General features: G+C 39.8%; 1 protein-coding gene and 1 long non-coding RNA gene across 22 annotated transcripts in view; one reads left to right on the top strand and one right to left on the bottom strand.

The window, feature by feature from the left end:
- Positions 1 to 875: 875 nt before the first annotated feature.
- LOC135109905 (uncharacterized) lies at positions 876 to 2335 on the top strand. Its single transcript, XR_010272952.1, has 2 exons — positions 876 to 1558; positions 1983 to 2335. It is a non-coding gene; the product is annotated as an uncharacterized LOC135109905 (long non-coding RNA).
- A 236-nt stretch (positions 2336 to 2571) lies between these two features.
- LOC135109903 (probable phosphorylase b kinase regulatory subunit beta) overlaps positions 2572 to 27600 on the bottom strand; it is a 29444-nt gene continuing 4415 nt past the window's right edge. For 2 of the 21 annotated variants that reach the window (XM_064021764.1, XM_064021766.1), the window contains exons 5-29: positions 26922 to 27118; positions 26183 to 26342; positions 25713 to 25799; positions 25382 to 25492; positions 24851 to 24989; positions 24236 to 24309; positions 23336 to 23515; positions 18549 to 18569; positions 17179 to 17193; positions 15372 to 15464; positions 14915 to 15052; positions 14354 to 14541; positions 14107 to 14222; positions 13739 to 13881; positions 13053 to 13185; positions 9724 to 9866; positions 8629 to 8721; positions 7888 to 7997; positions 7228 to 7365; positions 6200 to 6286; positions 5921 to 5977; positions 5267 to 5336; positions 4494 to 4664; positions 4053 to 4160; positions 2572 to 3859 (exon numbers count right to left, since the gene is read on the bottom strand). In XM_064021764.1, the coding sequence (XP_063877834.1) occupies positions 3704 to 3859; positions 4053 to 4160; positions 4494 to 4664; positions 5267 to 5336; positions 5921 to 5977; positions 6200 to 6286; positions 7228 to 7365; positions 7888 to 7997; positions 8629 to 8721; positions 9724 to 9866; positions 13053 to 13185; positions 13739 to 13881; positions 14107 to 14222; positions 14354 to 14541; positions 14915 to 15052; positions 15372 to 15464; positions 17179 to 17193; positions 18549 to 18569; positions 23336 to 23515; positions 24236 to 24309; positions 24851 to 24989; positions 25382 to 25492; positions 25713 to 25799; positions 26183 to 26342; positions 26922 to 27118 (2928 nt within the window). In that variant the 3' untranslated portion in view covers positions 2572 to 3703. Of the gene's footprint in view, positions 3860 to 4052; positions 4161 to 4493; positions 4665 to 5266; positions 5337 to 5920; positions 5978 to 6199; positions 6287 to 6647; positions 6869 to 7227; positions 7366 to 7887; positions 7998 to 8628; positions 8722 to 9723; positions 9867 to 12140; positions 12281 to 13052; positions 13186 to 13738; positions 13882 to 14106; positions 14223 to 14353; positions 14542 to 14914; positions 15053 to 15371; positions 15465 to 17178; positions 17194 to 18548; positions 18570 to 23335; positions 23516 to 24235; positions 24310 to 24850; positions 24990 to 25381; positions 25493 to 25712; positions 25800 to 26182; positions 26343 to 26921; positions 27119 to 27600 lie in introns of those variants that run through there. The other 19 variants (XM_064021777.1, XM_064021778.1, XM_064021765.1 and 16 more) reach the window with 18 other exon arrangements.

A 27600-nucleotide genomic window follows, 5' to 3' on the forward strand; every position in this document is an offset into this window, starting at 1 on the left:
CTGCGTTTGTCTTGGATTTAATATTTCTGCTTCAGGAGCCCAGTGTGTGCGCAGCAGCCACGGTAAGAACGGTATGTATAGCTTGTCCCTGAGGTGATAAATGTATTGAACGATATAAGTTTCTACAAGTAATGCCTACATTCTGAAACACTTCACGCACCTCCACTACATTCAACAGGCTCTAGTTGAAGTGATACAGGGTTTTAAAGGGTTTCTGTGGTTGTAACGACAGATTAACGATATTTTTACATTATGAATAGGAGAAACTCTTGAAAACACGGCTAATCATCTCTGTGGCCTTTGAAAATAAACGTGGTGAGCAAGGCGCTTCTGAATAAGGACCTCTAAAAATGTTCCAATCTTTTGTTAGTTTGAAGTCGCAAATCTTTCTTCCCCATCTTTATGCCGCTATACCAATTCGAACGTATTTTTTCTACCCTGTTCTCTAAGAAAGATGCGTGGCGCGGGCGTAGTGCTGTCGTGGGCAGTGTGGGCGTGTGTGTTGGGCGTAGCGTGTGGCAATATGTGTGTGTGTATGCCCCCCGAACTCTGTGCCACATGGATCGTTCATGACAACTGCCTAACACCTGGCTATGGATGCTGCGCCTGGCCCTTTGCTCCCACCACCACCACCACTACCACATCTCCAACTGCTACCCCTACTGCGACTACTACTACCACTACCACGACTATTCCAGCTACTACTTCTGTTTTTACTACTACTACTGCTGCTACAACCACTACTACCCCACCTACTACTTCTGTTTCTACTGCTACTACTACTACTACTACTACTATCACTATTCCAACTTCTACTTCTGTTTCTAGTACTACTACTACCACTATTCCACCTACTACCCCTGTTTCTACTACTACTACTACTACTACCACTATTCCACCTACTATCCCTGTTTCTACTGCTACTACTACCACTATTCCACCTACTACCCCTGTTTCTACTGCTACTACTACTATTCTAACTAATACCCCTGTTTCTACTGCTACTACTACTACTATTCCACCTACTACCCCTGTTTCTACTACTGCTAATACTACCACTATTCCAACTACTACAACTTCTACCGGAACTACTAATCGCTCTACTACTCCTATTACGACTTCTGCCAGTCCTCCTACTCCCACTTCTCCTCCTCCTCCTGCTACTACTACATCTGCTACTACTAGTACCTCTACTACATCTACCACTCCTCCTCCCACTACTACTATTCCTACTGCGACTTCCACTCCTCCACCTCATACTACTATTACTATGACTTCTACCATTCCTCCTCCTCCTCCTACTACTACAACTACTATTATTACTACTCCTCCTTCTACTGCTAATACTTTGACTACCACCAGTGCTACCTCTCCTACTACCAACAGCACTGCCACTTCTACTACTACTGCCACCAACACATCCATCCCAACCACCACCTCTTCCATCCCTAACACAACCAGTGCTCCACCCACCACTCCCTCCACCCAAGCCATCACCACTACTTTCCCAGAAACGACAACTTTTTCAAACTGTATCCAAAGCTCCACTGAGTCTAAGGTAAGTGTGAGTGTGTGTGTTTAAAGTATGTCAAATTTATATGGACTGCAGTTATTTTCTGTTTGTATAAATGATGATTTATTTATGTTCCAATAGCTATTTGTATTTTGTCGTACTTGTTAAGCTGTGGTCAATAAACCTATCTATCTATCTATCTGTGTGTGACTCATTAATCTAGTTTGCTAATAGATTTTCAGGCAATGAGTGAGTAACTGCATACATTTGATGAGTTTGCTTTCTGTGCCTTGTTCATTCTCATTTCTCCAATTTTCACAGGAGCAGTATGAGTTTGTTTATCTGTCTATCTACCTGTTTGCCTATTTCTCATGATTGAAGGAAAAAAGATAAATAAATAAGAAGTGTTTGGCAATCCTTTTGTTTTGGTAATGTTCTATATCCTCATTCCCATCTCCATTATTCACAGGCACTCCTTGTTTTCCTGTTCTGCATGACACTTGCATGGCTTGACATGTGACTGGAGGAAACAAACCCACGTGCTGATTGGCTGGATGTTCCAATGAACAAACATGATGCAAGCTTTTTAATATTTTGCTATCTTGTGAAATTTTTGTAATTTGATGACCTCTTGTCAACCATGAACTGTCTCCATTTTTTCCCATCATACATGTAACAGAAAATAATGTTTGTTGAAATATGTGTTTTGTATAGCCATGTGTCTTTGTGTGGTAGTTAATTTATCTTTTTGGTTAAAAATTATGAAAGATATGGATCTGGAAAAAAATACACAAAATTTTACAATTAAAGAATTCTTCAAAATTACAGACACCTGTTTATAAGGTGATATTCAAATTCCTTCTCTATTTGCATCTCTTGTGATGTGTTATTTTAATTTATCATGTGGCATCTCTAGTCATTTTCTTGTACACCTACTGCCAGTGATTGTTGTGTGGGGGGAGAACCTTCTAATACTATCCTTTCCTTCTTCTGTAAATGCACCTTACTTTACCTTCTTATCAGTGTCAGACTACCTTAAAGGAACTAAAAGGCATGTACAATACATAGCTTTGTAATTTTAATGAACCACACAGTCCATGGTTTTCAAACAAAAAACTTATATTTATCTTAAAATCTCTTAACAACTTTTGGCACTTGCAACAAAAACCAAAAACAAAATATATGAGGAAAGATGTGAAGCGGATGACCCAAAGTCTCACACTGACTAGACTAGAGCACTCATATCATAACACTCTATGCAAAGGACTCAACTCAGGCTTGTCACATCCCTGCATCTCAAAAACTATAATCGTTCCCTACAACAAACTATGTCTGGATACTGATGAAACTTGTGCTGTATAACCATTGCCTGTAAACAAATCAGAGTGGGTAACCAAGCAGCAAAATGAGTGAGGGTCTAGTAAACAAGTATTATTGCAACAAGTACAATAAAGTGTCTTATTTAAGCTGAAGATACAAACTTAAGAGAATACAACTGATTACCATTAATGTGTTTGATGAAATTTCATCTTTTATAATCTGCATTACTAATGGACAAAATGGATAGTGCATAGGATATGTTTGTAATAATTACATAGTCAAGAACTATGTATCAATAAATAACTACAAAATATTTACAAGTATGAACTACAACCTATGGATACTATCTACAAACAAAATTCATGAAACAACAATATGAACACAAGAGAAAAATTATGGGGTTCAAATAATTTTAGGTAGGTAATTAATTTCCCTTGTGGAGGAGAACACAGTCCAGCTGCACCACAGTGGTCTGCTGGAAGAATGCCGCCACTGCACTCCCCGCTTATCATACAAGGCAACAAAAAGGGACGGAGCAAGGGGACAAGGGGCCCCTCCTCTGTATCTTTACTCCTATGAGGTAACAAGGCATCAAGTCTTGTCTTGGCTACCCCCTCTTGATTCAGATATAGAGAGATTGAGAATTTGTTTGCTCACTAGCACTGCACTCATTCCTACAAGTCATGCTTGTGGAATATTCCAATACATTGTTAATTTCACAACCTGTTTGGTATTTAAGGAACATTGCCTCAGGCATGATTCCCATGAAGAAATTTGATTTGACTTTGTATACAAAATAGAACGTGTCAATAAGCAACTGGGGGAGGCTAAAGTAAGACATGTGAAGACAACACCAGTGAAGGAGCAAACCTAAGACACCTTGCAGGTGAGGCCCTCCTCTATCTCACTGCGCATGTCACCCGTCAGCATGAAGTTAACCACGGCACGAGCCAGGTAGCTGCTCACCACCACGTGGGAGGCGTTGTAGAAGGTCGATGCATCATCTGTCCACTCCCGCCCGTGGTCCTGCCACAACAATGGTAACATTTAACTCTCAAGGGAAGGAAGCAGGGTAGGTGAGAATGCTGGGAAATGAGTGCTGAAGTAGATGAAGGCAGTATAGATGAGGTGCTTCCCTTCACATAAAACATATATACTACAATGAAAACAGAAAAATTAGCAATGATTTACAAGATGGAAAAATAAACATGGCTCTCACCTTGAGGAACATCTTGAAGGCGTCCTTGAAGATCTGATCCAGATTCAACACATGCAGGAATTTGAGCTCAGGATTCCTTTCCAGAATCGTTGCCACCACAGAGAACAGCTGCACACACATACACACATAGGAAATGATGTCATTATGTTCCTAATCTAAATTCACTTCATCACTTTACAATATTGATTGGAAAGAAAATGGTGATAATACAACTAAATTTACTAAAACACTAATTGAGAATCCAAATGAAAATGAAAGCTGTAAAATAAAAAAAATACACAAATCGTAGAAAAAAAAAGTAAATATAAAAGACAAATCTGAAAAAAGAGAAACATTCGAAACAAAATCATAACATGGAAAACCTAACAATGAAAGATACCAAGCACAACAGAGATGATAACAACAGCTATGGCATTGGATGGTGGGTGCTGCAATACTCACCTCGACCACAATCTGCCGGTACTCAGGGTGCTGGATGTGGTTGAGGAGAGACTGGACTGTGAGGGCAAAGTTGAGCTCCCCAGAGGACATTTCTGAGATGGTGGGGTGCTGGGGCAGGAGCTGATCACACAGACGCACTCCCAGAGGCGTCTTCCTCAGGATATTAAACACCTGGAAAGCACCACAACCACATTCTTTTCAGTCATCCGCAATGCTTCAAATTAGTCACAAGTAGATTCTTGGTTATCTATAATGCTTAAAAATAAATAAATAATGACCTAAATGGAAAATGCTTCATATAACTGGAACCTGAGCATGTGACAATCTCAAGGAAACCAAGACCAGTGCATGATGAAAAGGTCTGGGCTTCATATAAACTCTGATGGATAATGATAACAAGACACATTTTCTTCATCAGCATCACCTTGCATCATATAACAAGATAAACCACAAACACTGGCGTGAAAAGATTTTAATTAATTAATTCTTTGGCTACTAATGATACTGACTTCATCAGTATCACCCAGCAGAATAGTAACGAGCAAAACACAGGCATAAATAGACATAAATTACTGAATCATTCTTTGTGCTACCTTTTTGAAACTGAACCCTAAACTAGTACCACACCATTTTGTAAGCTTAAGAAATCATATGCAGCAGCCAAAAAAGTTAATCTTTCTATCTATATACCAGACTGGCAATCCCACATGGGGTAGTTCAGACAAAGCACAGAATTAATAGTTACTAAATAAACTGCCACACACAAACTGTACCTTTTCGTAAAATCTCTTCGGCGTTCGTCCAAGGCAGCCATCAATCACTCGGATCTGCTGCGGTGTAAGCCTGAGGGATGTTGAGGGAAAGTCATTGCAACATGAAGGATAAATCAGAATTCATTAGTTTTATATCTTGTTCAAATTTATCTTTCATTTAAGCTATCCAGATATGATGTCATCTGGTCTTTTCTATTTTTCTTATGTTTAAACCTATTTTTATTTCAGTGTGTTTTTGACTATCTATGGACTATCTACAGACTTTAACTTCCTGGACTTGTTAGTGATGATGATAAGGAAATGATGAATGGAAAAAATCTATTGTATCATAAAAAAAAAAAAAAAAATAGTAGTTTATAATAATTCTATGTTTAATGGCAGTGACAGTTATTAGGCTGCTTATGCTGGTGTCAGGACAATGCAGCAAGAGCAGAATACATGGAGATACAAGACAGTACTGTGTAATAATGTTAAAACATCTTAAATACTGGTGACCACAAAATTTAAACATGGTCTATCAATACACTTACGCCAAATTCCTTATGTATGTTGAAAGAAAAGAAATATATATTTTTTTCAATAAAACAGTCTAGAGCTTACACGAGAAAGATACATGAATAAAAATTTGCATAAAAATGCAAGGGAAAGACTTACCGTACTTCCCGGCGTCGATGGAGAGCCGTTGTCATTGATGAACCCCATTTTGCCTGACTAAATTTTGAAAAATAAATAAGCAAACATAAACAATATCCTGAGCTTCACCAGTTTCACCAAAATGTTTCGAGAGTTGTTTAATGAGTGGAAGTGCGTGTTTCCTTTGTGTGTACAGCCAGAGCAGCACCGTACTGTGATATATATAGACATATGCTGTGGCAAACGATGTAGGCAAATAGCAACAACAATCGGTACTTGATATAGAAAAAAAATGTTTACTTATTTGGGAACCGCTGGGTGGGTGACTGGCACTGTCCACGCAGCCCCTCGCTTCCCCACAGGCAGCCACAAGACATCTTCGCTTGTCTGTGCACGTACGTTCAATGATCTCAATTCTTAATAGTCTATTGAAAGTTATCCAAGTGTTGTCACTTCATCAGCTCAGGTCACTGGATGAGTCAAGATAAATGAATGTGCATCTCACAGCTGATGTCTGGTTGACACAAATGCAGGTGGCTAACAGAGGCAGGGCAAGATACCTATCCTCTCGTTCCTGTGTCTTATATCATCTATCGTCATATTAAGTACTGAATTTATGTTGTAAAATTCGCAATAATAATGGTGATAAAGTTCGACACTAATTATATAAGTGATGCCAGATTCGAGCTAATGTTGCAGTCTAGTGTCCAAACACTTCGTTATGTCTTGTTTATGTCCGAGACGCAAGTTTTTTATTTTTTTTATTTTTATTTATTTTTATTCTGGGGGTGAATTTTGTTTCCGACACCAAGAGTAAGTTAATGAGCTCAGTAGTTCTCCTCAACTAATGTAATCATGCACATTACACTTATAACTACATCTACATGTCACAAAATCATAAGTTAATTAATAAGAAAGACAGTCTAAGATAATTAATGTCAGGTAATATAAAAAGGAGGCAACAGTCACCTGAAAATATATAAAAGGACAGAAATTCATAAGCAAATCATCATTCCACTTCCTGAACCTGGAAGTGTGAGGAGTTTTGACGGTGTGCAAGTCATTGACCAAAAGAAAACATATCACCCAGTAAGAAAACACCAGACTGGAGATCCAAACACCAACTTTAGTCAAGCCATGCAAATTATGGGGATTGTTAATTCCATCCTTGTGAAAAATATGAAACAATCAAATTCAGGTCAGAAATAAATTTGAAAAGGAGTTATAAATCAAAGAATAAATATCCAAAGATTACAAATATACAGTACATGCAGGAGACATTTGAATCAAGATCACAAAATTTACTAAGACAGGACAAGAGGACTCACTTTTCCTGCTGCGCCCACTCATCCAGTGACAGCACCTTCACCAGCAGGCGCCGCACCTCACTGGGTGCCAGGCCCTCCACCGTCTCCTTGCTGTGGCACACGTCATGCAGGTAGTACGTCATGGCCTTGATCACCCACCTGTGCCCAGTAACATCACAGTTAATCCCTCATCACTCACTCAATGATACACTTGCACCATAATTGGCCAAAAATGACATCACAGTTAATTCCTCACCACTGACTACGGACTTGATATAATGTGTACATATTACCAAGACAAAAGGCAAAGCTCCACAGACTGACTACCTTGGCAAAAAAAACATAAAAGATTATCTCTCATCACAAGTGTATTTCTATCTATCTAGTATCAGTATACCAGGCTGGCAATCTCACAAAGAGTAGCCCAAACAAGACACCACACACACACACACACACACACACACACACACACACACACACACACACAAACACACACAATCATTCACACTCTTAGCCCAATACATATGAACAAAAATTAGTCCTCATCACAAGGAAATACCTCAAAGACCACTGTACATTACCAAGACATTACAAAGTTCGACAGGCTAAATAAGCAGATATCATTAGGCCACAATGCAGCAAGTAGGAGCAGGAGCAGGAGCAGAAAAGATAATACCATACCCAACCCTGATGTTGAGGATGCCATTGAAGAGGTGAGTGTGTGTGGCGATGAGCTTCCCACAGTACAGCACTACCTCTTGCTGCAACACTGCCTGCACAACATTGTGAGTCTACGGAAGAGAGAGAGAGAGAGAGAGAGAGAGAGAGAGAGAGAGAGAGAGAGAGAGAGAGAGAATGTAGTGGTTATTTCTCTGTTATTTTAATTTCAGCAAAGTAGGAGAGAGAGTATGAAAGTTGAGCTGATTGGCTGAAGACAGAAAGGATGAAAGTTAAACTGACTTACTGTGGTTCTTATATAGCAGAGTGTATGATATATATATATATATATATATATATATATATATATATATATATATATATATATATATATATATATATATATATATATAAGGGACGAAAAAAATTGGAAAACAAAGATTCTACATAGGAAGAAGAAAAATAGTTGAAAATTTATAAGAAAAGAAAAAAAAGAAGGAAGGAGTGTGAATATGCAAAATGGGCTATAAAGAGGAAGAGGATGAGGGAGAGTGGAGGAATAGCTATCTGAAGGGAAGCAGGAAAAAAAAAAAATAAATAAAATAAAATAAATAAATAAAAAAAATAAAAAAATAAATAAATAAAATAAAAGACAAAAAGAATGTAAAAAAATCTAAAGCAGAAAGACAAGAAAGGAGTGTAACCATACAAAACAAGCTTTACAGAGGAGGATGTGGGGACAACGAAGACAGGAAGAGTGGTTACCTGAAGGGAGGCATTGTAGAAGAGGTCATGAATGCCCCCTGGCTGTACTGGACGGTCCAGCAGCACCTCATCCTTGCCGTACCCTACTGTCAGCTGTTGGTGCAATGATGCTGTTAGAATAGTACTCCTAGTGTCAGTGTCAATTTTTTCTACCTCTTTACGAACGTCTGAAATCACGGTTCACCACAAGGCACATCCGTGAATTTCACTTGATATATGCACAGGGCGGGTTTTGACTTCTGAATCTATCTATATGTGGTGATTTATCTGTAAGAATACTGGATAGACGACATCAAATCTCCATGTGGTTCTGCAACAAGCTGTCTATGAAACTCTCACCAGACAAAACAAATACAGACTGGCTAATCCAACCCTTAAATCTCCAAGCCGTACTGCTACTTTTAGACTGCAACATAGGAAATAATTTTGGTACTACTGATAATTCTTACACAGGACAAGACTCATGACATATGCTGAGAGAAAATAATGTTGGCTTTACATTAAATATAGACACAGTTTGCTATCCATTAGTTCACGAGACCAAACACAAACGTAATCAATAATGCCAATAATGCTGAGCTATGACACCAACTGAACACATCACAATAATCAGATTGCAAAGCAAATGAAGCACTCAAGCTCTTGCTAATAGTCTACATCGATCAGCTATGTCGCCCACACAGTCACAGTGGTGGTGGTTGTGTTTACTCTATGGTCTACAGCTCTACAACACACATACTTGCTTCCATGGCTCGCTTACCACAGTCTTCTGATGATTTAACACTGTACTGTGTGTTGAGTTTACTTTGTCATCAACTTCATCAAAAACAATGTATCTATAAAAATCTGTAGCTCTGTATACAAAATGTTTTCAAAATGTCATTATTTTCCTGCCTCACAAGAATTAATACAAGTTTCTAAGTTGGTGGTTTCTATGAACAGGATAAACAACTTCAAGCATACTGCAATTATTACCAATGTTGTTAAAATGTGATAATATTCAAAAGCTACCATTACTCTCACAGTATTTACATGTAGTGGTCTTAACCTTGATCCTCCTAATTACTGAGGTAGATGCTTGCCAGCTTACATTACCTGTTTTCCAGACACCAAGACAGTGGTGATGTAAGGTGAGATAGACTCCACCTCCTTGGAGAGCAGAGCAGTGCATTCCCGCACCGTGCGCCAGTAACGGAGCGAGGAGGCCTGGCTCAGCAGGGCAAGAACCCGCTCTCCCACTGAAGCAGGAGGGGCAGCATGCACAAGGAACAGTTATGCATCAGTTAGGAGGACCAGAGGTGGAAGAGAAAGAAGTGAATGTTACCAGGACAGCAGAACCTCATTGTTTTGCAAGGCTTGTGGCTGTCCCTGTAATGAATGGCTGTGAGACGCTGTGATGCTGTGGTGGATGTGAGGCAAGTGTTGGCTAATTTGTTATGCTATACAGCTACACTGGTTGGCCCTTTCTGGATTCTCTCTCTCACTCTCTCTTTCTACACACTTTGTGGCACTGGTAAGTGGGTAGGTCATGTTTTTTAAAAATCATTGGGCACCCTCTTTATAATATAATAAAAACAGGTAAATAAAATTATTCCTTTTCTGCACTGATTTCTTATGGGATATACTTATAAGGCATCCCATCAATGTATCCTGTTTATATCTACTTTCCTATCTTAGATCTTTGTGAAATTATGCACTCATATTTAAAGACCAAGAAAATAAACTGCAAATAGATAACTGTACCAATATTCTATCTCCCCATCTATCTATACTTGCCTGGTGTCTCTTCCTAAGAGTTCCCCAAAGTGAATGTCTGTGATATTATACATGAGTCTAACAAAAACTCTGGAGTCTTTTAAGTAATCTGAATGAAGCAAAACAGTTTGGTTCTGCTGAAGCAGGGTGAGGTACCGTTCACAAGCATCTGTCTACGACCGATGTCAGCTCAAGCACCTCCTAACCCACCACACTACTGAAAAGAAACCTTATACAATGACAGCCACACCCACACCTCAAGGGAACACCACCACTGACAGTGAAAGGAAGAGTCCCACTCATCCAGGACAGACACATCCTCAAGTTCTCAAGGGAAGGGTGAGTAAGTCTTGGGAAGCTGTCATTACTTTCCACACTGTTTCCTCACTAACTTGACACCCTGTACAGCCCAGCAATGGCAAATATTAGTCTTCAACCACTCTACAGAAACAAGTTGTCATTTTGTAATTTCCTTGTATTATTTCACTTTCGGGTATATGTTATAGCATCACCTAAGTCCTGCTGCTTTATGAGCTCTATTTGAACTGACAGAAGGCACAACACACTGAAGAGAACACGGGGTGAGGCCCTAAGGAAGGACGGGACCTACAAACCACAGGAGCTCACAAAAGAAGCTACTCACCGAAGTGAAAATGGTTAGTGTAATATACAACAAAATATGATATTTTTCTAGATAATAAATGAATCATTAGAGAAGCCAAAGAGGAGAGACAAGAATAGGACAGGTACTACAAATATTTACAATGGACCACCCACACAATTCCTCGTGGTCATTATATACAGGATGTAAGTTGTGTTGATGGAATATTGTTGACTGTTGTTGTGTTCCATTCCCACCATGCCAATCGGGCAAGATAATGCAAGCAGTTGAGGCATGTTACCAGCCCTGCCCTGGACACCTCAGCATCGTGTTATTTCCATAAGTCACCAGGTCATTCCCACAGGCAGAATGAGTCTTCTAGTGTTCTGTGGGAGGCAGAACACCAGTGAAGAAACAGTCTTACTTCTCTCTGTTGCCCATTACTGCTGTTTAGTAAGTTTCTCAAAAGTTTTCATGTAAATAGTGGTTCTGTGGCATTCACATACGTCTGCCAGTGTTATCAATTTGATTCTTGCACCAACTGATCTGTTGATGGTCTGCTAACATAAAGCTTTGAGAATTAACATAGCCAGATTCAACTGTATTTCTTTGAAATCGTGATCAAGTGATAGGGAAGATATTTCAGATGCCCTACTTCACAGTGACGACACCAGACACCTTGCAAGGCTTGTCCTGCCACCCGGCTGAGCATCGGCACTGCTGGTCTTAACATGTGCCCTGACATGGCTCAATGGTGCAGCACAGACACACCTACAAAGTGTGCCACAGCATGACCGTGAGTTGCCACATCCATCATGTTCACTGGTATGGTTGACTCTGAGGTCTTCTCCATCACTTGATGAAATGACTTCATGGAAATGCATTTGAATAAGATAATTCTCAAATAGTATTTAAATAGTTTACTTCAAACTTCTGATCATCAACATATCAATTCTGGCAGTGAGGCACAAGGATATTTCAGCATGAAAACCCCAGCAAAGGCATGAAAACTTCCTTCTAGAAAAGCCCCTTTTGAACACTGCTTCATTAACCCTTCAAGCCCCACTGAGACTGTTCTCCACAGTGATGCAAGGAACACAGCAAGTTTAGCATAGCACAAGGTGAGTCACAAGGAGCACTACCATAGTCACGTCACCTGGCAGCCCTGCACCAAAATAGCAGTCATGTGCATCACAGATGGGTAGGTTTTCTTGAGGAGAGCTGCTGCCAGGCGCATGGCTCCCCAGAAGTGACACACGCTGACTTCCTTCAGCAGCCTCTCCAGCCTCACTGCCACTAAAACCTCAAGCCAATTAATTCCTGGTCACATATGTGGCATGAAAAAATTAGCACCAGTGACCAAAGCACCCTGTCTTCACGTCCACCTCGTCACTCACTCCTGCCTTGTGAGATGTGAGTACAGCAAAGTTCCTCAGCACTCTTTTTATCTTTATTTCCTACTATTGAATACATTTCACACATCAACAACTCAAACTAATTCCATCACAGCCTAAGGTAAAGGCCCCCTCCTTGATCTGCTGTCCTCAGAACACATTAGTGTATCACCTCACCTCACCCCAGCTACCTGCCTCAGTCATCAACACACCAGTCTCACAATACACTCAACATCTCATCAGAAGAAAGTACATACAAAAGTTGAAAGAAGAGTGCATTAGTTTCATCCTAGCCAATACAACAGTCCAGCATTGCATGTCTCCACAGCACCTGGACGTGAGGTACTATAAAGGATTCCCTTGCTCATCAAGATATTATCAGATTACCTATCACTTTACATACATTTATCTTTACATTTACAGCATCATTTAAAGGTTTACTAATCAAGTGTGATTAAAACTTGCAGAAAACTTACAATTTACAGATTTTGTAGCAAAAAGAAAAAAATAAAATAAAGAATGGCAAACCTGAACTTACATGAAGTACCAATTTCAATGACAAATACTTCCAATATTCTAAAAAGTATATGAGTTCTAAAGAAATTTTAATGTGGCAAGATGTGAGGTGAATCAAAACTCAGGAATCCACTGCCGGCTGTAGAAGAATGACTCACCTGGATGGCCATCTATTTGGAAGTCTGGTCCCTCGCGGCGCAGCAGGATGCCCAGCAGCTGAGTCTGACCATGCAGTGTGGAGACTGACCGCAGCACATTGATCACCTCGTGTGTTGGCTGCAGCTCCATGTCCTGTGAGAGAACAAAGGGGACATGTCATGATTTATACTCTCACAAACACACATACAAACACACACACACACACACACACACACACACACACACACACACACACAGTGCAGCTTCTCCCAAGGAAATACAGACATATGGCATAGAATAAGAGACGACAGAGAACAGAAATATACATTAATTAAAGGTAAAGCTGGGCAAAATAGATGAGAACATAAAAACATAAGAAAATAAGGGAAGCTGCAAGAAGCACTTACGTCCACATGTGGCAGTGCCTTTATGGAACACGCCTTCTTATTTCCACCTATCATCCTCATTCATAAACTTACCTAATATTCTTTTAATTAAAGGTCCCTAACAACTCAGTACTAACAACCTGATTACTGACTATATTCCATTCATTTACCACTCTATTTTGAGAACCAATTCCTTCTTATCTCTTTTTAAAATTTAATTTATGGTCATGTACACCAGATCCCTTCAAGGGTTTAAAACAAGACCACATGAAGCACACACACCCTCAATACCACAACTAGGCCAAAATACACATCCCCACCTTGAAGCTCATGGAGTCTTCAGAGTAGGTGATGGCACGCGGCACGTCAGTAAGGGACTGGTAGCCAATACTGGCATGCTGCAGCTGCTCAAACGGCTTGATGTCCAGGTCGATGTCCAGGGCACTCATGAAGTCAAGGTGCTCTAGGGACAGGATGAGCAACAACATGGAAATTTTGTCGTTAAAAGCAAGCCTGATTTCTTCTAGGTTTAACAGGAACAAGATGCACTGCTGAATAAAAAAAAAACCCTAGCCACTCATGAAGTTCAGGTGCTTTGGGGGACAGGATGAGAAATAATAAAAATAATGAGAATATTTCAAGCCATAGACAGACAGATAAACATATTTCACAAGTCCTGAGTTCTCACCTATGCAGGAGGAGGAGATGAGGTTTTGCAGACGGCCAGTGCGCACCTTCAGGCCATCACAGTAGCCCGTCTTGAGCTGCGCTAGCAAGTCCAACAGCTCACGGAAATGTATGTCCCTGGAGGTGAGTGGGAAATGTGAGGAAAACATTCAAGACTAGCTCAGGTTGCCTTACATATCCACTGTGTGTGTGTGTGTGTGTGTGTGTGTGTGTGTGTGTGTGTGTGTGTGTGAGAGAGTGATCCTTACCTCATGTGTTCCTCCCGTATAAGAACGCAGACTGTGGGGCGGCCAGACAGTCGCCAGTACTTGCCAACAAAGTGCAACTCAGACTTGATGTCGTCGATGAGCAGTGCCATGTCATGTGAGAGGTAGAAGTCACTCACCTCAAACACCAGCGGGTAGCACAGCACTGTCTGGCCACACACTCGGTAAATCTGCCACAATAATCAACACAATGATCTCTGGAACTTGTCATAACTTTTCATTATTTTCACAGTTTGTTGAAGGAGAGTATTTGTTAGTAGGGGAATCAATAAGGTTTACAGAACTGAAGTATGATGGAAAAATATATCTGCCAAAATCCTTAAGAAAAAACATGGTAAAGTTCTCATAGTTTGTTTAAAGAGATTAGTCAGTAGGGAAATCAGAAAGGTTCACAAAGTTGAAATATAATGAAGTATCAGTCAAAATCCTTAGGGAAAACAAGACAATGTTCTGTGTTATTTAATTCCAGACTATACATGATCATTGGAACACAAACATATTGAGCTTCACTGTGCACAGATTGTAGGGCTGATCAAGTCTCACCTTGCTGGTTCCCAAGGCGCCGATGGGTCGAGTGGGACGTCCCTGCAGGCCCAGTTTCTCACTCACGCCAAGGTTCTGGTACACCTTCACCAGCTCCCGGGGCGGCCAGATCTGGACTGGCTCAACCTCATGTGGAGTCTGGCCAGGTGGGAGGAGCACATGGTATCACTTGGCATTTCTCCTCATATCTATCTTTAAAATCCTGCACATACTATAAAGAATAGGGAGGTAAATTTGGATAGTTCCTTTCACTGCACTCTTTGGGGACTGGCAACATCTGTGGGCCTTCTTTATTTCAGTCTTTTTGTTGCCATTGGCTGAATCCCTTAAAAAGGTCAAACCTTAAAAAATACTAAACCCTCCTTATAAAATGCCAAACCCCCATTAGAAAAAAATGCTTACACAACATAACCTTGGGCCTAAAACAAGCACCAGTCACTCCAGAACCAGAGCCTACCTGTGTCTGGATGCCATAGGTAGCCATCATTGCCTGCAGCCGCATACTCTCGGCGATGAGCACCACCTGCACCACCAGGTCGCTGGCTGTGCCCTGACACAATCAAAAGTATTCCATTAACAATGCAGGAGTGGCTGCCTAACTGTATCTTTCATATTTCATGATTGGTTTCTAATTTAGAATTGATTCCATTTTGCATGCCTATTTTTTTCCTTCCGGGATTAAAAGACTTTCCACCCTCCACCCTCCTGCAGGCAGCCTTTGATCATCCCCGAGAAGCCGCCTCCTCCTGACGTCCCCTGCCATCCCCCCCTGTTAAGTCCTTCCACCAGGGCTTGGTTAGTTTGTAGTGTTGCCCCAGAGCTGCTAAGCCTCATAACATTCAGGCACAACTGAGCTACATTCATCTCATGTATGGACTGCCAATACTAGAGGGTCAAAAGCTAAGGTGGCTAATCTGAACAAGCTCTGACTCTGCATAGAGTAACACTGACCGGGCGGTGAAGCAACCACTGAGCCACTGAGCACTAGCAACCTGACCTGGTAGTACATACACGTCATGCCTATTAGCCAAAGCATCATCACAGTCAGAGTTGGCGCTGACCAGCCAACATAAACAGTACTGCTTCACAAACACTAATTATACTCTTGATGATTGAGATATAAACATTAGATTTCTAAAACAAGTAAGACAACTCTATTATTATATTCTCTGTAATGCAACACTGGTCAGAGAAAACTGTTATCAAACTTACAAAGTTGATGTTTTCATTTGTTTACTAAACTTAGAAACAAAATACATTATCTGGAAAACAATGTGGTTGTTAAGAATTTAATTTCTATGTACAGTGGATGCAAACATACAAAGAAAAACTTGACAATACATCATCTACTTTAAAGAAGAAGGAATGTGACATGCTGCTATACATTCCACACAGTGAGCAGTGGACTACTCCCTAGCACATGGTTGACAGTGCAATCATTGGTCCCAACAGACTCCACTACGCTATCTCTTCCTACAGGAGAAGAGGGACATTCCACAGTACTTGCTTGTTGAGGAGACAGACTTTATAATAATCTGATGCCTTCACTATTTAAATGAAGCATTTATGTCAGTGCTATCTTGAACCATTTAAAAATGCAGGGCAAACATGTAGTACTTTATTCTGCATGAAGCAAAGAAAATTGACGAGCAGAACCTAACACAGATTTCCTTTCCTGTATTCATGAAAAATACCAGCCAAGGGCTATACAAATATACAGAGAGAAGCCTGCTTGTATTGGCACTCCCAGGAAGTATGCAGACAGTGATGTGAGGGAATGAGGACACCTCAGGCTATGACCCTGAGGCTGATCCAATCTGACTCTGTGGTGCCCTACACAGGAGCCCCCCCCTTGAGGCTAAAGTATGGGCTGAATTCATAATCCAATACTTTGCACTCAGGGCTGAAGAGATGTACAAAGTGCATGCAGTGTACTGTGAACAGCAAGAGTGTCTTTAGAGAGCAGCTGTAACTAAACACAAAACTAAACACAAAGGATGAGTGGACTATAAAAAGTGTCCCCCCCACCCCCCAATGCATCTCCCTGGGAGAATCTTGCAGCTACAGCAGCAGGTGCCTTGCTGCCTAATCCATTCTGCATGCACACCCTTGCAATTATGTATTTGTGCTCATGTCTGCTGTCTGTCTGTGCTGTTATGCAACAAGGAAAAACCATGGATAGTACTGTCAACCACAGAACTGATCAAAAAGTCATGCAAAGAAACAAAAAAACTGATCTAAGGAGAACCAGTGCATGTACTTACTCTGTTTTTCTTGCTCTACAAAGATGGGAAAAAAAAAATGAAAGAATTTGAGAAACTGGTATAGGAAATTGGTAAGATCAATGGAATACATATACAAGTACATGAAACAAGATACAGGAATCATCCACAAGGTAAAGGCTGCAATTAGAAGGGGCATTGTGACGTCAAAATTACACAAACTTCACATCAGTAACCCCACATTGAGATCCCTGAATCCTGAAGCTGCTTGTGGCTATGGAATTCAAGTATTACAGTTGTGTGTGAAGGGAGATATGTCAACTACAGAGAGACACGAACTGGTCTGAATCCTGAAGTGGCTAGTGACTGGTAGACTTAAGTATTACAGGAAAAAGGAAAGTAAACCTGATACATGTTGTGGAGTGTGAAGGGAACTTGTGAACTAAAGAGGAACACTAACTGGTCTGAGAAAGAACACTTGAGGCAACAGTGAGAGCAACAATAACAAGTGAATTGCAATAAGGGAGCCCCCATATATGATGACATCTATCACCAGACACACCTATAGCCATCACCAGACAGTACATCCATAGCCATCACCAGACAAGACACCTATAGCCATCTCTGGATAAAACATCTATAGCCTCAGTCCATATCATTGATGTGCATCGTTCATGAAAATTATTAGAGAATCAATAGGGATGTTTCACTTCGGTATTATGACTTTATATCCTAACATGGGGGGACACTAATGCAAGTATTGTGTGTAGTAATCTTGATAAAGTGCAGAGTAAACACTTACCAAAACTGCTATAGATATTTACATAATTTTCAAAGGATGTGACTCAGTGGTGAAGAGACAATGTGCAAAGGCCAAGTCTACTTCAAGCTACTAAATACCAAAGTAATCTAGATAAAACCAACACTGAAAAAATGTAAAATATGCCAATGTCTACAAGAATTTAAATAGAAAGCATCTCATGAAATCAACACTAGAAAATGTAAAATATGCCAATTTCTATAAGAATATGAATAGAAAGCATTTCATGAAAACACAAGCAATAAAAACAGCATTTGCAATGAACCGTAACTTTCCATGCAAGAATGAAACATCTGAAATCTTATGTATCATCATTTTAAAGTTCTATTTCAATGTTACTTTGTACTAGACCACCTGTGTGTGTGATTCAACAGGCCTATCAGAGGCCAGAGAGTGGCTGTCTTTCAGTGAGTGGTTGGACTGTGCTGTTCTCACCCTGTGCCACACCAGAACACTCTTAGGAGAAGGGAAAGGCAGTGGGTGCATGTGTGTGTGTGTGTGTGTGTGTGTGTTTTTAATGCAGCAGTAGTGTGGTGCCACAAGTAACACTGAGTGTCAGCAGGATTGGTCAAAGGTCTCTCCCTCTCCTTACCTCTTTCATATACCTTGTACGCTTGCCAAGATACAAAAATGTTAAAATACATGAAAAATTAGGTAAGAAAATATCAAAAACATGATTTGTGGATTCATGCTACACCTCAAGCATGAGAGTGATGCTTAATCTGAGAACAAATATAATACATTAATCACACAAGATGTCAGAAAGTGTGCTGAGCATAAACAGTTTTCCAAGGAAGTACCAAAAATATGCTTCATCAATCATTCAGTTGGTATCTAATAGAATACCTACTCTATGTCTACAGAAGTAAACAAACAAATAAATAGAAATCCAACAGAAGCTGTGAAAAGAAAAAGTTTCAGAATCATCAACAGAAAATATCACAAAGACATTACCCACAGTTCTCTCTTGTCCTTTCTCTCCTCACACTCAACATGCACGCAACCTACTATCATTCACAAAACATTACAGCTTCCTCCCACATTTCTGGTGAAGTAACTGCCTGAAGGAGAGATCGAACACTACTGAACCTGTAAAGCTGCATTTGTACACAAGCAAGTTGGTAATGACTGGCAGAAACTTCTTAAAAGTATATTATTTGGAAGATATGTTTTCAGCGTGCGAAATGAAGAGTGATCAACATAAAAGCCAAGGAAGCAAGTGTGGCCAACATTGCAGGGCACTTCAATGTCCCAAATTTTGTATGACGTCACCCAAAGCAATCCCAAGTATATCAGGTCACCCCATGTCATCCCCAGTGATCCCCTCCCCACTCACCTTCATGGCACACATCCACACTCATCAAACTTTTGGTCCTATGCATGTTCCCTTCCCTTCCTACAGTGTTATCCTCAGCAAAAACTAGATACTCTATGCAGTTACTCTTATAAACATATTCTTCAGTCTAATGAAGTTATACAGGAGATGCTGGCACTGTGCAGATCTTAGTGGGTGACCCTGTGTGAGGAATCCAGCAGGAACTTAACTTCCCCAATCAACAACTATCTTCACTGTATAGTAAAAAAAAATGAAGTTCCCATGCATAGCTCCTCACATGTATCACCTGGCTAATGATAACCTAAATACTAACTTAATGATCCAAAATATATATTTCACTATAAGAGTGAAGGAAAATGTGCTCCTGATAGTGCTTTTGTTTGTCCACCTCATGGCAGGTGGCAGTAATGCTTGGGTGTTATGCATTCAGGTGAAGAGTGAAGGGTAAACCATCTTGACCCTGTGTGTACAACTGCAGCATAAAGGCTACTCTATTTCAATTCAGGATCCATCAGCCACAGTATGTGATGAAGACCGTGAAGTCATACGAGATATATGCAGTTAAAAAATAAATAAATAAAAATTAAAAAATTGCAGTCCTATGGACAAGTGTGCACTTAAAGTCTATGAATTCCCTACTGCACTTCATGCATATTGCAATACTACAAATGTCAGTTTTTTATCCCTTCCTTTCAAAACTAATATTGTTTGGTGCCATTGTCCTGACAGGATTTCCGGACTTTTCCAATACTGTGGCTGGTAGACAGCAGCACCAATACCAGGCACACCACAGTCATCTCAAACAAGTCCTGCTACTTGCACCTCACTAACCGAATCCTGGGGAGGCAATTCAAGGTCAAACATTAAAAGCCACACCACATCACACAAATCCCTTAACTGTAGAGCTGTATTACTCAGGCACCAATGTGGCTTTGAAAAGATTTGTTGCATAAACAAGTCTCAAAAGACAATTAATACAGGTTGAGAATCTCTTATCTGGAATTACAGCCAAGAAATCTCCTAAATCTGTAGATCTTTGAGTGACAACACGACACAGTTGTGAGAAGTTCACATGATTCATTTGGTAATAAGCTGTGAGAATCTTACAAGTTTGAGTTTAAAGAAAAGTGTGAGAGGATTATGACCGACAAAAACCAACTTCTAGGTTGTTGTGGCTTCCTTCACAGCCTCACAACAGCATGCAGGACATGAGACCAATTAAAGACACCTGTAAGATTTACTAAATATCTGATATGGTTTCTCTCAAGTTCACTCAGTCATAGAACTTTGTAGGCACTCATAATGACTAAGGATTGACATTCTTAAACTGTGCCATCACTGTACTTCAAAATTGGAAAATGCCTCAAATCCAGGACATTTCCTACCACAAATACTTCAAATAAGAGATCCTCAACCTCCGTATACACACAGTAGCTGCTCACTTGATAAATGTTCACTTCTTTACCCCTCAGTTAAGTTGTGCATGGTAACAGTGATCCTACACACTTGTCAGATGGTCTTGCTCACCACAGATCATCTTTCATTGGCCTGCTGCCACCTGCACTCACTAGCATGGAGCTGACCACATAATTCCTTTTTTGAGAATGTTAGCCTCACTTTTCACTCCATGGCTGAAGTAATTAAAAAAAAAAAAAAAAAAAAAAAAAAAAAAAAGCACAAGCAGAAATCTTGAGCAAAAATTAATTTTGTTTCCTCACATTTAAGAACCATCCTGCTGAAGTGGAAAGTGAGCAGCTACTTTATACAAAACACTGCTACTCTTGACTAAGTCAACTAAAGGCCACAGTCTAGGTGTGTGGCAAACTGTATCATTACATGCACAAAAATCACACATTATTTTATCTAAGGGTTAAAAATATTTTTACCAATATATATATATATATATATATATATATATATATATATATATATATATATATATATATATATATATATATATATATATATATATATATATATATATATATATATATATATATATCACAATAAATTATGGAATATTATATATGTCTGTGTTAATATATATATATTTTTTTCATTCTATGAGAAAATGTGAGTATTTAATGGGTGATAACAAAATGTGAACAAAGAAGCTCACTAATTGCCTTTTCCTACAAGCAAACAGTGGTGAACTTTCCTTCTAGAGCTGTCTTAGTGCTCCTCTCCTCAAGCAGCTCAAGTTATAAGGTAGGGAAGCACAACAAAGCAGTGTGCCGGAGTTTACCAATGAAGATGAAGGAGCAAAGAAAGTAATGCTTGCACATGATGGAGAGGGAGTGGAATGCTTGATGTGGCAGTCATGAGAGGTAGAGAGGCATGCAAGGGGGCAAACTGAGCTGACATGATGTGACCTAAAGAAGAAGATGCACCGCTGGGACCTTAGTTGTGTCAAGCAGCTGAGGTAAACCACTGGCACCAGGCGTGGCTGTGGGGGAACCTCAGAAATTTCCAAAAGTAAAACAATTACAAAAAATTAGTTGTCAAATCTGTACATGTCTGTATATGAGTATGGTTATATGGAAGTACAGTAAAATCCCTCTCATCCGGCATTCGAGTATCCGGCAGCTTCAAGTATCTGGCACATTTTTTCCCCGAGCCTTAAAATCAATAAAAAATCAATGTGTACTCATAAAATCGATTAAAATTCCCGTGCGAGGCATACTTTGTCCCCTCGCCACCAGAGCGCACTGCTTCGCACCACCCGCAGCCCACTGCACTGTGTTTACTCAGTGACTCAGTCCCGCGTGTGCACTGTTTATCGCCTGACGCCTTCATCATGCCTAAAGTTGTAGAAAAGAGGAAACGTGTTGTGCTTACACTTAAGCAGCTGGTCAGATCAGCTGCTGATTAAGATCAGCTGATCTTCGTTATGGTAAGATGCATGAGTGTAGGGTGGTGATTGTGGACATAATTTCACTTCTATTCAAGTATCCGGCAATATTCAAGTATCCGGCATGTCGGCGGTCCCGTTGATGCTGGATAAGAGGGATTTTACTGTATATAGGCATCGTTATGCACACATACAGGCAAATGAAGATTATGAGAATGATAAAAAAAAAAAAAAAAAAGGGGAAACCTACACTGAAAAATTACATGAAATGACAAATTTGTATGAGTTAATTTGAGCAGAAGAGCAACAAATGTGCAAGATTATTCTAATGGACATTTAAAAACTTCCAGCAATAATAACATTTCAAAGCTGTGGAAAAGTTTAGTTTTATACATTCCTCATTTTATGTTTGGTAATTGTTTGAAATATTTTGAAGCATTTTGTTTTTCTTTTGTTGCAAGCCACCCAACTTGTTTGGAAGACGGCTGGCAGTGTGGAGAAGCACCTGTGTCCCTGTGCCTTACTGACCCATCCTGAGTGTGGCTGTGGGGAGGTGTGGGTGGTGGCACATCTTGGTGTACATGAATTGCATTAACAACACCTGCACATATCGTACAAACACTTGGCTCATGATAGGACTCAATTCCATGTTGTTACTCTTAAACTACTTATACTATGAACTGTTTACATCTTCAATCCTTCTCGTGTGAGCCTTACTATCATTCCTCTCTTCCACCACACCAGTACAAGTCAGGAATCCATTATTTGGAATGCTTGGAATGGAAAATTATCCAGATACTGGATTTCTATGGATTATAGAATTGTGGTACTATATTTCTGGATTATGAAAACTCATTAAATAGATGGATTTCTCAGCTGCCTTAAAATCAAATGCTTTATAACAAAAGTCTTTTGATATCTAATACCATACTTTTTCTGTATTATTTTTATCAAGCTTCTGGGTGTTATACCTTCAACATTAAGTTTGTCATAGGAGATTTTGTTCCATGACCAATGCCAACTCAGTCTTGCTAGAAAACTGGAATTATTCACTGAAGGCACATTATGTCATCACTCAAAACCCCTTAGACTGACGGTTTCCACATTTCAGCATTCCAAATAAGGGCCCCTCAGCCTGTATTGCCAAGTGTGGTGCCCCGCCTCTAGCACACCCTGAGGAGAGACGGCTCACCTGGAAAGCGGAGTAGCGACCTCCCTTGCGTGGCCGGTTGTATGATGGCAAGTGGCGGCGGATGATATCCAGCTCATTGATGTGCAGGAGGCCGTCCATGAGCAGGGAGGCGATGATCCACACGCTCTGGCCCCACAAGAACAGGTTCCTTGGGTTGCCCTCAGAGCTGGGCTGGCGACCCTGCAGGAAGAGGGAGAGAAGAAATATGATAAACTATGGAAGAGAACCCTACAACATTCCTGTACCATCTGGAGAAGCAGGATGAGATAGAAAACCCATAACATTTCTACAGTATCTGGAGGAGGAGGAGAAGGATAAGGTACAAAACCCACAACATTCCTGCATCATCTCTATTTTTCAATACCCCAAGCAATTCAGTACTTGAGTGGGGTTTAGAAAGCTTATCAATGCCGGTATTAGTGAAAATCATAATTACCTAGATAAATGAATTATTACCTAAACTGGTGACTCTGGATGAGGAGGAGGGAAAGGAGATGGATAAGATAAGGAAAATTAACCTCTCATCATTCTTGCATCATCTTGGAATTGAGTTACAATGAGGTTTAGAAACACTGTATGAGTTAAAAACCAATGCCAATGTCAGTATCATTATTCACTAAAAAAAAAAAAAAGAAAAAAAAAAAAAATCCCTTCGTAACCCCATATGCTTCCCTTACTTCTACTACTTAATTCCTTTGCCACTCCTCTGATGTATCTCTCTCTCGCTTAACATCCTACCATCTTTCCACCAATTATATACACCCCCTGAAGTTATAATTTTCAAGTAATACAAATTCTTTCTTTCCATGTGTTTAAACAATAAGCAATGCAAACTCCAAACTCCAAGGACACAGCCATTGAAGAAGTGATGGCAGGGGACAAGTGTTATGAGGCACCCACCTGGGATCCTGGCTCAGAACGCTCCAGATTCACCTGGTCCCTGTGCACGTAGTAGTATTTGGGCACCACTGGGTCTGTGGGAGAAGCAGATGACCACTCCGCACCACAATGTTATGTGCACACTGGCATGCATATGAATAGGCATAAGATATACAAGATAACATACAGCATACATTTTGCAAATTTGAATATTCTATGGCTGGTGTGCAGATAGATTAATGTACAGTTTTAATAGTAGCATAAGAACAAAAGAAAATAATGGAAGCTGTAAGAAGTCATCAGGCCTACATGTGGCAATCCCTATTTTTGAGTTTAAGGTCTGAGTTTACGTTTGTTTGCTGTATCTAAAGCAAAGTACTTAAACAAATAAGCCATAGTTAATAAGAGTATAAAATAAATGATCCAAAGCTATTCAGTACATTTAAGTCTATCTATCTGTATACCAAGCACCACAAACTCAGGCACACATCATTCACACTTTTAGCCCTGTCAGGCCCTAGTGGAAAGGGATTTAAGCCTATCATAAATTTGAAAAAGTTACTGATATATATGACCTTGAATGCATCTCTTTATGACCAAACAATGACAAGTAGCAATGGATGAATAGACAGATACCTCCCCACTTATCCCTCTTGACCAGTGGCTTCAGCTTGTTCTTGTACTGCTCCACCTGCTCCTCGTTGCCCTTGAACATCCCCTCAATGATCATGAACAGGAAGAACAAAGGCCACTCGCATTCTATCTTTTCAAACACCTGCAGCAAACCCAAGAGACAGAAATTAGTACTGCACTCCTACAGAAAGAGAAATTACAACTCCACTCCTAAAAAAAGAGAGAAATTACTACTGCAGTCCTCCACCAATAAAGAGAGATTACAGCTACACTTCTATAAAAAGGGAGAAATTACAACTCCACTCCTAAAAAAAAGAGAGAAATTACTACTGCAGTCCTCCACCAATAAAGAGAGATTACAGCTACACTTCTATAAAAAGGGAGAAATTACAACTCCACTCCTACAAAAAGAGAGAAATTACTACTGCAGTCCTCCACCAATCATCATCCAAAGACTCATAATTATTTCAGTCCGAGGCATATGAATGAAAGGAAAAGCACCTATAATGAGCACTAGTGTTCCTGAAGCCTTACCTTTGTCTCGGCAATGTGATAATAGCGTCTCTTATTGTCCTCCAGTACGGTTCCGTAGCCGTCTCTGTGGAACCTCTTGAAGCCGTGTTTACCCTCCAATAAGCTGACAATCTGGAAAGTAAAAGGATAAATTTTTGTGTGAGTCAATCTTCCTCTTTATCTTTTACTATTGTAGTTGTCCTTTATTAACCTTCCTTTCAGCAATAATAGTTTCTAAAAAAGTTAAAGGTATTGAAGGGAAAATTTTGTCAAGCAGTTAAGGGTTCAAGGTCTATTGCTATTTGAAATTCACAGGTATCCACTTGCAACTCTGACACATGATGATGCCAACCTGATTGCGTGTCTTGGAGTACAGCATCTGGTCATGTGTGGCAAAGGCCGGGAAGGAGATGGCACACAGCAGGCTGACGTCCACATTCTGGTGACAAAAGATGATGCCATGGCAGAATGAACACAAGCAGACAATTATTTATTTATTTTTTTCGTTTGTTTCAATACCGCATTTTAGTTTTCTACAGAACAAAGTGAATTTTCTGATATCACATGTGAAAAATTATACATTATTGTTTCTTTTTGATGGATTAAATGGTGTTCACAGGCATGCAAAGTTAAAGATATACCATGAGCTTTATCAACACTGAACATGGTTGTTATTCAGTATGTACAGATAGTTGTAATACATTTTTCTTTTTCTTAGAGTGTACATTTTTTCATTAACTCCCTGTTCACCAAATGCAATACCTAAAAACTTCACTTACAACAAGAAAATACACAGAACAAACTTTCAAACAGAACACTGACCTTTGAGCTGGACTCCCTGGGCAGAAGTGTCTCAAAGATGCTGCGGTTCCTGTTGTGGGCGTCGATGTCCACAAAGATGACAGACCAAGAGGCGCCCTTCTCTCCAAACAGGTTGCACCCATTGATGGCCTCCAGTGCTGCCTTGGCCAGGCCAATGGAACTGCAACCAGGGGAGACAGAGCCACCATTGAGGAGCACAAAGAAAGCACAAATAGCAGTAGACTTGTTGACCCTTGTGAGGTTGTAATAGATTCTTTAAATTCATGATTAAGAAACACAATAATACATGAAAAAAAATATATGATCTGCAATAAATAATAATTTTTGGTTATAATAGCAGTAAAATTTCTTGTAATGATATTTATACATTCAATATTAAGAAAAATACAATTAATATGTGAATAAAATACTGTAGTATCAGCAATAAATAAGCATTCATATTTATAATATAAAAAAAATTTCTTGTAATGGTACTAGACACTCAACAAGAAAACACAATGTACTAATCAAAACTTTACAGATACCAAGTGTAAATAAACAATCAGGATTATGATAGAAAATTTCCTGTAATGACCTTAATATGTTCAAAAATAAGAAAAAACACACTGGCAATCCTACATATGGTGGCCCAGACAAAGCACTACACTACACCCATTATTCACACTCTTAGCCCCATCAGCTTGCACTGGAAAAAAAAACAGCAATAGATGAATAAAAACAGTGGCAATTCCTTTGTTACCTGGCATGCAGCTCCGGAGTGCCATTGTTGTACTTGCTGCCTCGCTCCCACATGCCGAAGTCAGGTGTGCGGTATGCTCGCTCCACGTAATACACCAGGTTCTGCACGAAGGTCACCTCATCCATGGTGTAGATGATCTGCAGCCCCGAGGTGATCATCTGCACCAGGAACAGCAGGTACAGGGACACAATGTCAATCTGAAACACAAAATAGTATGATTAAATGATTACTTGGCTTTGATTATATATATCATCATTGCATTTTACAGTTTTTCTTCTTAAGCAGCTAAACATTGAAGGTACCTGAGAGAATATGGCATAGGTAGAGAAATTCAGTTCAATGCAAAGAGAATAAGTTATGTAATACCACCAAATCCAATACATTGCCAAGTAGGTGCCAAATTTCACAGTTTCCATACCACAACTAAACACAAGAGGACATAAGGAGATACAGAAATAGTTTTGTAAACTGAGTTACAGATTAGAGAAATACATTACCTGAGAAAAAGAGTATGGAAACAGGATACATACATTTAAAGCAAAAAAATATGATAAATTCACATTAAAAGATAAAACACTATGAGCTTCAGTCAAACAGATAAATAAATACAACTAAGTATGTAGTGGAAGACTTAACATTTAAGCTTCACTCAAAGAGATACATAAACACAAGCAAGTAA

The sequence above is a fragment of the Scylla paramamosain genome, chromosome 19, assembly GCF_035594125.1.
Source record: "Scylla paramamosain isolate STU-SP2022 chromosome 19, ASM3559412v1, whole genome shotgun sequence".
In the NCBI taxonomy this organism is placed as follows: Eukaryota; Metazoa; Arthropoda; class Malacostraca; order Decapoda; family Portunidae; genus Scylla; species Scylla paramamosain.